Raw genomic sequence first — 16,762 nt, 5'->3', positions numbered from 1 at the left:
CAAGAAAATGGCTCTGAGCACTATGGGACTTAACTTCTAAGGTCATCAGTCCCCTAGAACTTAGAACTACTTAAACCTAACTAACCTAAGGACATCACACACATCCATGCCCGGGGCAGGATTCGAACCTGCGACCGTAGCAGTCGCGCGGTTCCAGACTGTAGCGAATAGAACCGCTCGGCCACCCCGGCCGGCCTTTCACACACAACTCTGACCACAGTCGACAGGGGAAACTTATTTTCCAACTCCCCAAGTGTTATAGGTACAAATAATACTGCAACCTAAGTGCAATAGCACGATAACACTTTCGTTTATACTTCATTGTACGTAGGCGCTATTTTCACTTAAGCTTTGCTTATGGTACGTGCGATGTGGTCCAAAATAATAATTTTCCGGGCCACATCGAGTGCGTCGCACATTGGTCTTTCCACTACATATTGTACCTTGAGAGCTCCCTCGATTCTTAAACGTATCTCTGTACGTCTAAAAACATGCGCAGAAAGTAGGCGTTGCGTTGGAAAACTTTGCGAATAAAGCCTTCGGGCCTCAGGTGCACTGATGCGCGTCTCCCCATAGATCAGTATAATATACAGGGTGTCTCACCTAACTCTGCCACCTCATATATACAGGGTGTCTCACCTAACTCTGCCACCTCATATATACAGGGTGTCTCACCTAACTCTGCCACCTCATATATACAGGGTGTCTCACCTAACTCTGCCACCTCATATATACAGGGTGTCTCACCTAACTCTGCCACCTCATATATACAGGGTGTCTCACCTAACTCTGCCACCTCATATATACAGGGTGTCTCACCTAACTCTGCCACCTCATATATACAGGGTGTCTCACCTAACTCTGCCACCTCATATATATCTGGAACAACAATAGATATTGAAAAACGTTTTTCACCCGCATGAACGTAGGGTACTATTTTCAACACGAACTTGTGTATTTTTGAATGGATACCCTCTATTATTCCGTATGCAATCAATAGCATGAAAAATCGCAAAAATAATGGAGTTGCTTGCATCGCAATACGTCAATTACATCCCGGGAAATTGCGAAGCGAATTTGACGCTTGAAATAAATGAAGCGCACAGCTAGCGCACGCCCTGATACTCAAGCGTGCACCTCACGCTGCCGGTAATCGTGATGTGAGTGACGTACTACGTCAGTGGGGTGTTAATGCATGGTGTGGTATCGTATGACAACACATCATTGGCCCATTTTTAACTGATGGCAGTCCTAAAGGGGAATAGTTTAGCCCCTTCTTGCGCTGTAACTTACTGGAACCGGTCCACCTATTATAATTCGTCAAATAATGCGGTATCAGAATGATGGATGTCCTGCGCATAATGTTTATTGTTGCGAAATGACAACTAGAGGTACAATTAGTCGGAACACACTTGGTTTCACGTTTCTATACCTCATAAGTTTTGAAATATGTGGCTTGTAAAGGATAGCAACGGCCTCACTGTTTCTGACGTAATGCATCGCATGTAGTACTGTGCTCAGAGCAGGGGCTGCCTGCAGTTGCGCCTGTATCCTGCCGTAAATATACCAATACCACCATGGCATGCTCTATCTTCAGTGTAAAAGTGTCTCCTAATCTGGTCTGCTGAACTGCTCTCATACTGTAACGTAATTCACATACGTTGCCACATTAAAACCTGTTTTCTTGTGGCTTGTTACATTTGCCGCCATCTAGTCGATATGCCGGCCTTCAGTACTAGATATTATTTTAATTTATGGTGAATTTCACAGAAATGCAACTGCAGCTCTGACACTGTATGCTGTCCGTCACGTCGAACCATTGGCAACATCTGCAAGATACTCACGGAAACAGGAAGCTAGGCGCCCACAAAACGTCGACGTACAACACCAGCGACTGGCAATGGAAACGAAATTGCTGTTCTGGTTGCTATAGCCCACAGTCCTCAGGTGAATGTACGAGAAATGGGACGAGGTGTAGGAATAAGCCACAGCAGTGTGTGCAGAATCTTGCATCGGTATCGGTTTCATCCGTTCAACATCTCATTGGACCAAGAACTGCACGGGAATGAATTTGAATCCCGCATTGTATTCTGTCGTTTTGCACTTCAGCAGTTGCAAGGTAATCCAATATTCCTAAGCAATCGTTGTTTACGGACGAGGCTTCATTTTCAAATCATGGTAATGTGAATATGCGGAACATGCACTACTGGTCCGTGCAAAGTCCCAACTGGATTCCCCAAGTTTCTCATCAACGACAGTGGAGAGTCAATGTTTCGTGCGGTATCATTGCTAACTGTATTGTAGGTCCCTATTTTTACCGTGAAACATTGAATGGACAGCGATATGCGTCATTTCTTCAACACACACTAGCGCTCCTCATGGAGGATCTAGGATTGGAAACTTGTCCATCAGTGTGGTTCCAAGATGATGCATGTCCCTCACAGAATGCAAAAGTTGACAGAGACGTTATAGATGCGACATTTCCAAATAAGTGGGTGGAGCAGGGAGGTACTGTGCTATGGCCAGCACGGTCCCCCGACTTGACGCCATTAGACTTCTTTCTCTGGGGCGAAATGAGAGAGAGCGTGTATCAAGAGCCCCCAACGACAGTAGAGGATATGCAACATCGCATTACTGCGGCGGGGGCACTTCTAACATATGTTGACGTGACAGTTTCATTGGTCAAGATGTGGGTGTATTTTCTATGTTGGATATAATGCTCAACAATACATTTTCTGTGGCCGATAGGGCACTAGTAAATGTATTTAGCAAAGTGATTTCAAGTGTGTTATCTCTAATTGTAGCTGTAGCTTTCATTTCGCTAGAATAAACATACATTTACAATTTGAAAACCGTAACTTTGCGTTGGACGTGTTACTTGTTTATTTTTGTGGATTGTGCGTACCTTCCCATTGTGTGAGCCCCTGAAACAGACAGCGTGAGGTTCACACTTGAGTCTCATGACGTGCGGCAGCTGTGGGCTTCATTTATTTCAAGCGTCAACTTCGCTTCGCAATTTCTCGGGATGTAATTGACGTATTGCGATGCAAGCAACGCCATTATTTTAGTGATTTTTCATGCTATTGGTTGCGTACGAAATAATAGGAGGTATCCATTTAAAAACACACAAGTTTGTGTTGAAAATAATATTTGTTTACGTTTCAAAATTTCGCATAGTATTTGGTTTCCTAAGCCCCTGCCGTACGTTCATGCTGGTGAAAACCGTTTTTGAATATCTATTGTTGCTCCAGAGATATTTGAGGTGCCAGAGTTAGTTGAGACACGCTGTATGTGCAGTCTTTGGTGGAGTATGTTGCGGTTGTAACCTGTTAGAGTGTAAGACCCGAATCGAACTACAAGCAGACGGCCACGCGACGTTGTCGGAGCGAAACCAGGAGGAAAACGGACGCAGATGGCGGCACAGCTCGGTGGATGTTCGCTTGCATTGCACTTCCCCTTCGGACAGCAGTGACGAGGGGATCCTTCTTCCACTAGCGTATGCGGGAAACATAAATCTACAGACGACAACTTGCGTAGGTCACCTGGTGTACATATATGCAATTTATTTGCCGGCCGGAGTGGCCGTGCGGTTCTAGGCGCTCCAGTCTGGAGCTGAGCGACCGCTACGGTCGCAGGTTCGAATCCTGCCTCGGGCATGGATGTGTGTGATGTCCTTAGGTTAGTTAGGGTCGGTTAGTTCTAAGTTCTAGGCGACTGATGACCTCAGAAGTTAAGTCGCATAGTGCTCAGAGCCATTTTGCAATTTATTTCAGCAAATATTTGCAATTTCGTTTCTGTATTATGTAGCTGGAGTCAGCACCAACAAATAGTACTCATCACGTCTTTCATGTGGCGCCCAGTATCAACGGAATGATTTTTAAAGCGGAATATTAAGTGCCCGTTCGATAGAGCGGTCCCAGATTAGTTTAGTGCGGTATTTTTTATCGATATGTATTAACAGGGACAGCAAATCTCGAAGAATATATTCCAGCAGCGACAGTGCTGCGCTCTGGCCCGCGCATTGTTGGATGGGTTATCCCAAATGATTTCCAAATGCTCTAAATGACAGGCTATAACCTGTTTTAATCCACATCCTAGAACACTATCTAATGAGTGGTCAATCGTAAACATTTTGACATAGTACAGAGATCTTGTCACGCCCACTAGAACAACAGACACCATTATAGTTACAGCCTTGCTCGATTTTGCCAGAACTAATGACACTGCTGAATGTAAGCTTCCCAGACCTATAACTAGACAACCCATCGAAACAGCACAATGGTCGGTTTGGAGCGCTACAGATGGAACCAAGTATCTAATACTGGTACCAGTTTGTCATGTAGCTCTCCACCGCTTACGTAAGTAATGGTGCATCACTTGCAGCCACGCAACAGATTGTAAGAACAGTGGTCACAAAATGTCCCAAGGGGCAAAAGGAGATTAGTGGTTTACGCCCCATCAACAATGAGGTCATTAGAGACGGAGCACAAACTCGGGTTGTTGGAGTATGGGGAAGAAAGTCGGTCGCGCTCTTTCAAAGGAACCTTCCCGGAATTCGTCTCAAGTGATTCAGGGAAATCACGGAAAACCTAAATCAGTGGAGCCAGACGCAAGTTTTAACCCTCGTCCTCCCGAATGCGAGTGCAGTGCGTTAACCACAGCGCCACTTCGCTTGGTCCTAACGGACAGGAACTTGAGGCGACCGTCACACCGTCAATGACAGTCGGTTGCAAGTCTGAGAGTAATGGCTGTTATCAATGAATGCCGTCCATCTAAATAAATTCCAACGGAATATTGTAAAGGGAACTGGATGTAATGGACGTTTGAATGCGGGAACCTCGCTGTAGACCGTTGCTCACAGTGGCACAAACAACTGGACGTCTTCAATGGGCTACAAATGGCAGAAATTGGACAGTAGCTGAAGGGAAGCACACTGCGTGGTCTGGTGAGTTGCGATTATTGCTCCTTTTCAAATGTTTCTAGACATTGAGTGCGCTGACAGCCCAATGAGACATTTAACCATCAGTATATGGTGGGTCTAGCTAAGACTAGACAGTTGGTTCTGTGATGTTTTGGAGGTGACATTGTACCATAAGCTGAGCCCACATATTGAAATTATCGTCGACATGTACCAGGTCACTTATTTCAACACTCTCGGTGGCAGTATGTTGCTCTTTTTCATCTGCATTTTCTTGATGAAAATACTATGGACACGCTCGTCTTCCAAAATGTCAAAACCTGTGTACAGTGGGTTGCAGGAATACAGTCGCGGCTTTATTAACACTGAGGGTAGGTTTATGCTGCAGCCGCGCTGCAGGCACCTCCCTGTTCGCTACTAGCCGGTATCGTAGTAGTTGCATTTACGCTACAGCCTCACTGCTTGCTACCCGCCGGGAGTAATTATCCTGCAGGAATTCACATATCGAGCAGAGTGCTAGCAGCGTCAAACGCGGCACTGCTGGAGTGACCTTGAAGCAACCAATAATGCCTCAAGTTTCCGAACATGCGGCGGGGACCATAGCGAGCAGCGGGGCAAGCGAGGATGTTTCAGGTTAAATGGACCCGTAAGACGCAGTAGGTTTGATTCATCATCGGCGTACCATGCCAGCGAGCTGCGAGGTGGCAGCCTAAACGCAATCATAGGCACCATATCACACCTGGACTGGCCCACTAAACCACCCAATATCAATCCCATAGAAACGACTGGAACTATTAGGATCAGCAGGTGATTAGCAGTAATTGGAAGGTCTACCAGATATAACCATTAATGACAGGCCTCAGTTGGATATGACATACTTAAAGAAACGGTTGGGCCAAAAGGCTAGTGGAGGTGTTACATAGCATTATCGTGGTTTCTCTTTTAGGACAACTATTTTTGTCTGGTGTGCTTATTGCATTATAAGCATTTTGATCTCACTGCTATCGTAGTTCAGCTCTTGATCAACTGATTGCTACAAAATTACGCACAATTTCGAAGAGAAACATATCTTCACTTTTTATAAGTCCATGGCCAATATAAAAAGTATTTTAATTTTTGTAGCACTTACCATCGACTGTCAGGTACTTATTGTTGCGACCTTCTTCTGTAGTCTCATAGTTGTTGATGAGCTCCATACATCTCTCCAGTGTTACGTCTTTCAGCTGTAAAAACGAAGGTAAGACGTTAGACAAATTTTGCTTCATGTAATCGACACACACTTAATCATTATATAGTAGCACAGAAAACTTTATCACTAATGTACCGAACAGACAAAGCATGATACAATGATTCTTTGTACCCAATCAGCCCAAAAAATTTCCAAACGGTTGATAAAAATAGAGAAACATAAAGATGTTAGTTTTCAGATTTCAGGTGTTCTACATGGTCTTCTCCTCCACTTGACTGAAACGCGCAGAACGTTTATAAAACCATGAAAAACTGTCAAATTCCTTCTTTGGGATGTTGTTCAACACGCGAACCACAATGGATTGAATATCTCTTTGTAACACTATTACCTACATTACCAATAATGATTTTATCTAACTTCTTTGTTTGTGTCTTTACTTAATGTGACTTCTGTATAATCATGCTCTTTCATGTAACGCACATGTAAATGTTTTATTTATTGTTTCTGATAATTCACGTAATTGACATTAATCTATGGATGTAGTTTCAAAATCATTGTTCTGTAAAAGAATGTGACGATCAAAACTTTAATTTTAATACTGTTTCACGCATAGGGGAATTAGGTTTCCAATCATGTAATACTTGGAGGGAAGTCCCTTCGCAACGGTACTAACTAGGCGGGAATAGAACAGGTGGATCTGGCGGTCGAAATTCAACGTTACTATGTGTCATGAGTCAGTCGGTGGTTAGCAGGTAAAGAGTGAGCATCTTGTGAATTGAAAGAAGCAAGAAATACAGCAAGATTATGTAATATAGCCTCGGATGCGGAAATAGTTCGGCTTATTATTCACGGCATAATTTGGTTAGTTCTGTACTACGAAAATCTGACGCTAAGAAGGGAATTTTCAGAGCTTGTTATTCAGGAAGAGCCATGGATACTTTTGCCTCCCTCTTTTGAATAGCACAGGAGATCGATGCTGCCACCACCTTCAGCTCAAATTATCAGTTGAGTACTGTATAAATGCAAGGACAAATTACATGGTTTCGTTTCCAATAATAATTTTGTGTGTAAACTTTGTGTTGAGCCACCGTATTTTATCCTTAGTCATTTACCTAGACAGGGCCCTATCCCAAGTGCTATGATGAATCCAAGTATCCTGTTTTACCGAACTGAAAAGCAATTATCGTCTTTAACAGAAGTTAATAAGCTTTGCGGAGCTGTTAAGTACATACTTATTTAGTGAGCATAAGTTTTGAAATACTCCACGTAGTTTTCTTAAATGGACAGTTAAAAACATTCGGTTCAAAGATTTTTCTTATTGAAATAATAGTGCTTACAGTTTCGTGTGTTATGTAGTTAGTGTTTCCCATATGTGTTGTGACTGAAGGGTTCAACCGCGATCTGAATCTACCGATAAATTTAAATATATTACAATAACAGCAATCAAGAGTAAGCAGCTAGCTACAAATATTCAAACTATGCTAGATCCGTGTGTCACATATTCAACTTGAGCTAAATGTAAGGAAGTGAATGTCCCTTGAAAATGCAAATAGTAATCAGTAAAAAAGGTACTATTACTTCATAACTATTTCAACAGAAGTAATGTCCTATAATTAAACTGACCAAGGAACCTCTTGTCCATGTCAGTAGTGCTCCACCATTAGTAATCGTTTACCTATAATCATCTTCCTACTGTAACGTACAGATAGGAAGCCAGTTGTTGCCCAAACGCATTAATACTCCTCCTGTGTAGTTCAAGTCAGATCACTAGTAGATTCCTTCCTAAATTGTGCTACAGTTTTGTATCTTATGAGATTAAGTAAAGTCAGCCCCAATAGTTAACTTTCTTTATGAACCATGCTAGTACTGGGTACAACTTTGCCTAATGAAGCTGGCGACCGTTTCTTTTCACGTAATTACAGTTTACTAGATTACTCATAGAATCTTGTTTCGATTCCCGTTTACCTTGCTACTGCTTTTCTTGCATAGAAACCTTCAAGGAAACAAAATTAGTCAGATACCTTACCATTCTATGCCGTCACGGTCACAAATTAAAAAAATCCTTTCACAGGGGTAACATTATTGGCATATTACCCGGTAATGTTACAGGTTATGTCGTCAAAGCATTGATGCTTCGCAAGAATTTCTGCACTTTGTCGTTTTGTGATTGGTTCGTATCGATAATAGCAAGTCTCGTCACCCGTTATAATTTTTTTCCCAGAAAAGGGTTATCAGAATTTTGCATTTCGATCAAGTGCAAACGCGTCGTCGCTTGTTATCTGGGATTCACAGTGTGGGGGGAAAAGCTTTGTAAGCACATTTACCTTCTTCAAAAAATTCTGAAGAGTGTCTTGAACTCTTCATTTAGAGATGTTGCTCCATTGCGATTTGTGACGCAACGGTGTTAACACATTAGTGTCGCACGTCCACTACTTAACACTGCCTCCACACAAGTGACTGGTCGAATGCATATTTTAGGAAAGTGCGAGTCATCTATGAAGGAGATCGCATATAAGGTGCTGGTGCGACCTATTCTTGAACGCTGCACGAGTGTTTGGGATCCGCACGAGGTAGAATTGAAGGAAGACATCGATGTAATTCAGAGGCGGACTGCTAGATTTGTTACCGGTAGGTTTGAACATCACGTAAGAGTTACGGAGATGCTTCGGGAACTCAAATGGGACCCCTGGAGGGAAGGCGACGTTCTTTTAGAGAAACACTATTGAGATAATTTAGAGAACCGGCATTTGATGCTGACTCCTGAACGATTCTACTGCCGCCAACATACATCGCACGTAATGTCCACGAAGATAAGATACGAGAAATTAGGGCTCATACGGAGGCGTACGGAAAGTCGTTTCTCCTTCACTCTATTTGCGAGTGGAAGAGGAGGGGAAATGGCAAGTAGTGGTACAGGATACTCTTCGCCACGCACTGTAAGGTGGCTTGCGGAATTTTATGTAGATGTAGAGTTTTCTTACTGCTGTTACTTCACACTGGCACCGTAGTTAATACGCTGAAGCCGCTTACATGTCAGAAATAAAATAAGTCTCGGAACTTTTTGGATTGAAGGTGTATTCCATATAATGACACTTTGCCCTTTTCATTATAACAGATGGCAATAAAATTGTTGAGTGCTATATGGTTAAAGTAGCACTGCTGTGGAAAACCAGCGATTCGAGGGATATAATAAAATACAGACGTTACCCGATCTCCATCCACAAAATTTCAGAGACTGTTCGCATCCGTCAGAACTCATGTAATAAGCAGTGACGGTAAAACAAGAGTATCTGATTCACAGAAGCCCCTGTGTACAGATACAAAAGCACTGATGTGGTTGTCGTCACTGCGGCAACGGCTAAGCATAATGTTCGTTGTGCCGCTCTTTTATTGCTTTCATGAGCCCTGACACGAGGTGCATATTGGCCAATTCTTCGTTACTAGGCCTATCCATACCGCTGTGTATCACAGTTAACTAAGAAGTAACTCTGCCAGAGACACAAACCCGAAGCAGAAGCGAGCAATACTGAATTCAAGCTCGAGAGCGAAGAGTAAAGCAAGCATTACTGTCGTCAGCAGCAAGTACCATGACTGACAAGGGGACACATGGCGATCGGATTTTTGTAGTTTTTATATTTACGGTACGTGAAGCTCAGAAATTAAATATCAATCGGTAAAAACAAGTCAATGCAGCTCTCAAAAATTCTCGAGAAAATCGACTTTGAAGTTTTCCGTCTGTCTTTAATACGCTAAAGCAAAGTTGATTTTTCTCGACAGGTCGTGTGGCTGTGAGGTAGGACGCTCGCCTACCGCTTGTGTGGCGTAGGTTTCGTTCCCAGGCCTGTCAAAATATTAAATAAACCTGTATGTTCCATGAAGCTTAAAATACAGAAGAATGAGAAAGAACATAATTCGTGATTTTTTTAAATTATACAATCTTTTATAAGAGATCAGTAATTAAGAACTTCTATTGCAATGAATAATGGATTTTTGTGGGCTATATGTAATTAGTAATAAGACATGCACTTTCCATAAAAACAGCAATTACATATCTGTTGATTAGCTAATATTTGATGAATTTATATTTAAATAATGTAGGTATTCCAACTGACGTAAAAAACGAACAAATAATGACCGAAAGGAGACCCCACCCAGCAGTTATATGTTTTAAACTTCACAGTATTGCTAGCAGAACATGCACCTCTGTTTAAAAATCTGAGTCAGCCACAAACCCAACCTAAAAACCCTACGTGGCTGGCGAACATTCTACCACACAACCGCCGGCCGCTGTGACCGAGCGGTTCAGGGCACTTCAGTCCAGAACAGCGCTGCTGCTACGGTCGCAGGTTCGAATCCTGCCTCGGGCATGGATTTGTGTGATGTCCTTAGGTTAGTTAGATTTAAGTAGTTCTAAGTCTAGGGGACTGATGAACTCAGATGTTTAGAGCCATTTGAACCACACAGCCACATGTGTAAGTAGGCTGTTTGCGTTTTTATGTTGGTAACGCCACGTAGCGCTCTGTATGAAAATCACTGACTGTGCTGTGTGCAGTCTGTGGCTGGTTGGCATATTCACTTGTGTAGTGTTGGGCAGTTGGATGTGAACAGCGGGTAGCGTTGAGCAGTTGGAGGTCAGCCGCCAGCAGTGGTGGATGTGGGGAGAGAGATGCCAGAGTTTTGAGCGGACGGTCTGGACGTGTGTCCGTCAGAAAAAGGAAATTTGTTTAATTGAATGTCACTTTTGAACGTTATTAAGGTAAATACATTGTTTGTTCTTTATCAAAATCTTTCATTTGCTAACTATGCCTATCAGTAGAAGTGCCTTCAGTAGTTTGAATCTTTTATTTAGCTGGCAGTATTGGCGCTCGCTGTATTGCAGTAGTTTGAGTAACGAAGATTTTTGTGAGGTGAGTAATTCATGAAAGGTATCGGTTATTGTTAGTCAGGGCCATTCTTTTGTAGGGATTATTAAAAGTCACATTGCGTTGCGCTAAAAATGTTGAGTGTCAGTTTAGTGATGATCAGAATAAGTAAAGAGAGAAATGTCTGAGTACGTTCAGTTTTACTCAGCTGTCTCTGTTTCAAATAACGTAGAAGTTTACCAGCACAGTAATTCACAATTTTTCTAAGGGGACGTCTCACATGGCCTATCGAGAAAAACGGACCGTGCTTTAGCATATTAAAGGTGGTCGGAAAACTTCAAAGTCGATTTTCGAGAATTTTTGCGAGTGACATCGACATATTATGGGAGATTAATATTTGAGTTCTGAACTTCACGTACAATAAATACAAAAAATTACAAAAATCCGATAGCTGTGTGGTCAAATGGTTCAAATGGGACGTAACATCTGAGGTCATCAGTCCCCTAGACTTAGAACCACTTAAACCTAACTAACCTAAGGGCATCACATACAACCATGCCCGATGCAGGATTCAAACCTGCGACTGTAGCTGTCGGGCGGTTCCGGACTGAAGCCCCTAGAATCACTCGGCCACAGCGGCCGGCACTGTGTGGTCCCCATGCGATTTGAGGAAGTCCGTTTCCATATACGACACACACCACATTGTACTATTTTGCAATTATTTTCGGTGCAATATAGATACTAAGATAAATAGGGGAAAGAAATACGTGTGTTCAGGTTCATCCTGTACAATATTCTCAGCAGAAAGCTACCTGACGTGAGAAACATACTCTGTGAGAGTATCACAACAATACTATTTTTCAGTCTGCATTGCTGCGTCTTTCCTGTTAAGTCATTCCTCCTTCCAGGCCTGGCACCTGTGTCTGTATAGAATGGTCTTCTTTAATAAAATTTATTTCAATCGTCGTGAATCCCCGAAAATTTCGTGAATTGTGTTTTTCAGACTCATGTGGCTAACCAGTTAAGAATCTACTTAAGCGGGAAATCAGAGCAAGATTCGCCTAAACGTAGTTGGGAAACTTTCGATAGGACGCATTCAGGATTTCCAGCTTTCTAGGTCCATGCTCATTAGCCCAGTTCAAGGATTCGGTTCAGGTTTGATTCGCCACCCTGTGTTGCACAATATGCATCCTATTTTAGTTATTGTTTTGTAATCCAGTTGAAGTGTTATACAATACCTGTCCTCTTTTTTAGTCTAAAGCAGGACGTTCAACACACTCGATACACTAAATATTCTCTACCTAATAGTGTTATTTTTTATTCTTAGCTCTAATAATCCAGTATTAAAGATAATATCTTAACGACAAATATATGAAAAGCCCTAGTAAATTTGTAAGAACCTGAAATGAAAATAATTACTGAAAAACGAATCTGCTAATTTGATCTGCAAGCGTTAAACAGAACTTTTTCATGCCGTTCAGTTTGCAGCTGTCTCGGTATAACTCGAATTTGTCCTCCAAATGGTTTGAAAATCTTCTGTACGTGCAACAACATGTGCGATATTTACAAATATTATTCTTAAATACGTTAATTGTATTGTTCTAGTAGGAATAGTCCACAGGTTAGTGTGTTGTTCGTTAAGTCTCGAACCAGCATAACACTGTAAGGGAAATTAACATGCAAATGGTCCGCCGTTGGGCGCCAAAATTTAATAAATTGAGAAGAAATTGATATGCAAATCAGACAAATTAATTGAAGATTTGAAATAGGAAAACTTTTCCGATTATTATAATCTCATCGATACAGATATAAAAATCGGGGCCAATTTGCCTGGGCGTAACAGGACTTAGTAACTGGGCAAGTAGGAGGGGAATGGACTATCTCAACAGTCGTTGGAGTCAGTTTTACATGAAGAAGTGTGCTGCAGACACAAGGTCAACACCTCGTTGTTTGTGTGGCGGCTACTTGACAGCTGGCAGCTTTCATCTTTTTTGTTCTGTGCCTTTGAGAAGACGCCCCTGGGCCACTTAAAACATTCGTTCTTCCATACTGGCTGAGCGCTAGCCTTAATCCTTCAGATAGCGTACGACTGCCAGCACAGTGTTCCTGTGATTGTGCTTCCAGCGTCTTTTTTTATGGTAATTGTCTCGCGAAAGCGGTGTTATCGAAATATTTGGAGCTGAGATCAAACAGGCAGAAGCAGTCGAATACTTAAAGATCCAAGTACCAAACAGTAAGGTAAATCTGCTCAACATGGAACAGGAAATGAGTATGTCACAAAGCGACAATGAATATTGGAAAGGAGGGATCTTATTCAAGAGTCTGAAGACTGATTCGACAATGGGCTGGCATGGCTCCAAATGGTAAACTCTCTGTCTCTTCTGATTCCTCCGACTCTGCATTGCTAACTCACTGACTACTCCCTCGTCATCGACTCTTCACTACCCATTTTCTGCCTAGTTGCATCTCTCTCCTGCCTGCATGTCTGATTGTTCTCTGAATCTAAAGGATTCTCTCGGCTGCTCCTCCTTTGAATTTTTTATATTCGTCTCCCTCAGAAATGAATGGAGCCAGTTTTCAATCCCACTCAATGAGCAATCGACGTTGCATAGCCATGTCTCCCAGTCTTTGTGCAGGGTGAAGTTTTCCAGTCTTGCAGTGGCTGATGTGTACCGCAGAAATTCCTGTCTGGTTCTTGTATGTTGCTCGTTGTGCCAGTTCCCAGCACTGCCTGCAATTTCCCCACAAAATTATTTCATGTGTTGGTATGCATGCCTGAGTTCTCAAGAAAGCAGCCATACAACAACAAACCAACTTGTTTGTAACAGGAAAGCCTGTGCTTCCCTCAAGTGTCGTCAGGTGTTTGTGACTTGGTGGCGTCCCTCTTGTTGTGTGTCAGACTTCACACTGGGCAACCCCTTCCTATGTGGGGCAAACAGCCCGGCTAAGTCATACCAGTCTGTCTTTTGGGAAAGCCTAAGGCACCAGTTCTTGCTTAAACGTCCCTCTCGCCCTTAGGGCCAGTGACCAAGTAATGCAGTGTCTGATTTATTTGATAGTACTTTTCCTAAATGAAATTTAATGTAGTAATCATAATTAACTGTCTTGTTGTTGTGGGACTAGGCAGAATCTCTAGTCACACTTCTGCACTGATAAGTACACCGTTGTTACTACGCTGAAGAAAATGGGAAGTGTTACACCATGATTGAAACGGTTGATATTTGTCAAACCTGTGTGGAAATGTTCATCACATAACGGGTATTACAAAATTAAACTTTCATTCCATTCGGAGCTGAAGGCCATCATCGATACCAGTGTGAGTTGTGACCCCAATGGATCTTAATACACTCTTGTATTCATTGTCACATGGAAGAAGATGCCTTCTGAAACTCATCTTCAGGAGTTTCTTGCTATGTCAAACACTTACTGTGTTACTTTATGAAGACTGCTGGCGGCAAGCTAGTATGAATGTATACACTTCCCCATCACCCCAGATATGCTTTTTGCGTGACATCTGGGCACAGAGTAGACTGGTTAAGGATCTGTACATTCATCAAGGCGTTTGTGGTGTCAACTACAGTGTGGGGTCTTACATTACCTTGTTGGAATACTCCCACGTGAAGAAAGAAGGAAGAAAGCAAGATTAGGGTTTAACGACCCACCGATATCAACTCGAGACCTCAACCCAACTTCAAGTAACCTGCTCCCGATTGTTCGTGGTGACACTGTCTGTAACCTCTTCCCGAATTTCAGCTGTTGTCATACTTCTATTCTTCAGAACCAGACGAAAAATCCTACAACGTCCTCGTGCTGTAGTACTGGAAGGATTGTGTTTGCTCTTCTAGCCACACTTTTGTCCCAAGACTACCTTTTTAGCACTCGCTGTACAGTCGTTGCATTGCTGCTGACCGTCCCCACAGCTGACTGGTCAGCGCAGCAGAATGCCATGCGAGGGTCCCGGGTTCCATTCACGGCCGGGTCGGAGATTTTTTCCGATCGGAGAGTGTGCGTTGTCTTTATCGCCATCTCATCCTCATCGACGGGCAAGGCGTTCAAGTGGCATCACCTAGAAAGACTTGCACCAATCAAGCGGTCTACTCGACGGGGGGGCCTAGCCACACGCACATTCCATTGCACTGCACTACAGCTAACTGTTGGTGGACTTTGTCGGTGTGATGACCCAATGTCCTTCACACCATTGTTTGGACCCTGCTCAAACCCTGAAAGATGGAGATGAGATGCACAGTCTACTGCGATATCCGCCCGAAAGGTTCCAGTTACAATATGCACCTACATCAGCTGTCATGTAGTCACAACGCCTTTCGCTTGTAGGAATGGCTGTTTCCTCTACAGAAAATAAGCTCGCATAAGGATGAAGTTTTAATCAAAATATTCCACAGGCACTGAAGCACTGTTCGGTCAATGTGGTCATGGTGTGTCACTTTCCATTTCCATCAATTTAGCTAGTAGCGTATTTACATTAAACTCAAATGTAACTCTATATGCTATACCTTGCAGATAGGTTGTGCAATAGACGCGGTCTATGACGAGGGCGTTCTGCAAAGTAATGCCTCTGATTTTTATGTGAAAACTCTTAAAGGTTTTTAAATAAAACAAACGTTTTTAACATTTTATATTTTTATTCTTCAGGTCGTATATTAATTTCCCAGTATTGTCACCCCTCCAAGGAACACGTTTCTCCCAACGAGAGACCAGTTTGTTGTTACCGTCACTGTAGAATGTTTGACCTTGTTGGTGGAGCCACAACGTCGCCTCTGCTTGCACCATTTCATCTCTATCAAAATGAAGTCCTAGAAGGTGTTCTTTAACTTTTGGAAACAGATGAAAATCGCACGGGGCCAAATCGGTACTGTATGAAGGATGATCGGCGACAGTGAACTCAAGGTGTCGAACTGTTGCAGATATCACAGCGCTCAAGTGTACTCTGAAATTGTCATGCTGAATGAGAGGGTGCTCCATGTGTGGACGAACCCTTTGAATTCGAAACTCGATTACAGCTCGTTGTTTCTTTCGCACCGTCATAGTTATGTTACAATACGGAGCCCTTCAAAATGGTTCAAATGGCTGAGCACTATGGGACTCAACTTCTGAGGTCATTAGTCGCCTAGAACTTAGAACTAGTTAAACCTAACTAACCTAAGGACATCACACACATCCATGCCCGAGGCAGGATTCGAACCTGCGACCGTAGCGGTCTCGCGGTTCCTGACTGCAGCGTCTAGAACCGCACGGCCACTTCGGCCGGCAATTCGGAGCCCTCCAGTGGCAGAAGGCTGCAAGGATGTAGACATGAAGAGTACAGACGGAGAACGCTAATGACGTTTTTCTTATTTAAAAAACACTAAGAGCTTTCACATAAAAAATTCGGAGGCACCACTTTTCAGCGCGCCATCGTACATACAATGTGAAAGAAAACATCAGCACTGCTTGACTGCAGTGGTTTTGGATCCCTGAGTACGTAGTGGTTTCCAGATCCTCTCTTCTAGTGGAAACTAGGAGGCATTAACCCACTCAGTGCGAAACACGGTTTTTAACTGGAATACGGATACAAGCTACTGAAACTTATAACAAACGGCATATGCAGGAATGGATTAAACAAGTTTAGAGTAGATATTAACAACCGACACTGACGTACAGGCCTGGGAAATGTTAACAACTGAGAAGGAAGACTCATTACGGTATGGCTACATGATAGCAGAACAATCACTGGAATCAGCCACAACCAGAAAATATCAAGGACTATGTGTACGGAGCTAATTAAACTGGAACGAC

General features: G+C 42.8%; 1 protein-coding gene across 1 annotated transcript in view; it reads right to left on the bottom strand.

The window, feature by feature from the left end:
* LOC124722664 (inactive phospholipase C-like protein 1) overlaps positions 1 to 16,762 on the bottom strand; it is a 342,264-nt gene that overhangs the window by 323,762 nt on the left and 1,740 nt on the right. The window contains exon 2 of the mRNA XM_047247809.1: positions 6,048 to 6,141. Coding sequence (XP_047103765.1) covers positions 6,048 to 6,141 — 94 coding nt within the window. The remainder of the gene's footprint in view (positions 1 to 6,047; positions 6,142 to 16,762) is intronic.

The sequence above is a fragment of the Schistocerca piceifrons genome, chromosome X (assembly GCF_021461385.2).
Source record: "Schistocerca piceifrons isolate TAMUIC-IGC-003096 chromosome X, iqSchPice1.1, whole genome shotgun sequence".
Classification (NCBI taxonomy): Eukaryota; Metazoa; Arthropoda; class Insecta; order Orthoptera; family Acrididae; genus Schistocerca; species Schistocerca piceifrons.
Note: the sequence above shows the minus strand (reverse complement) of the source record. Positions and strands in the feature narration are given on the sequence as shown.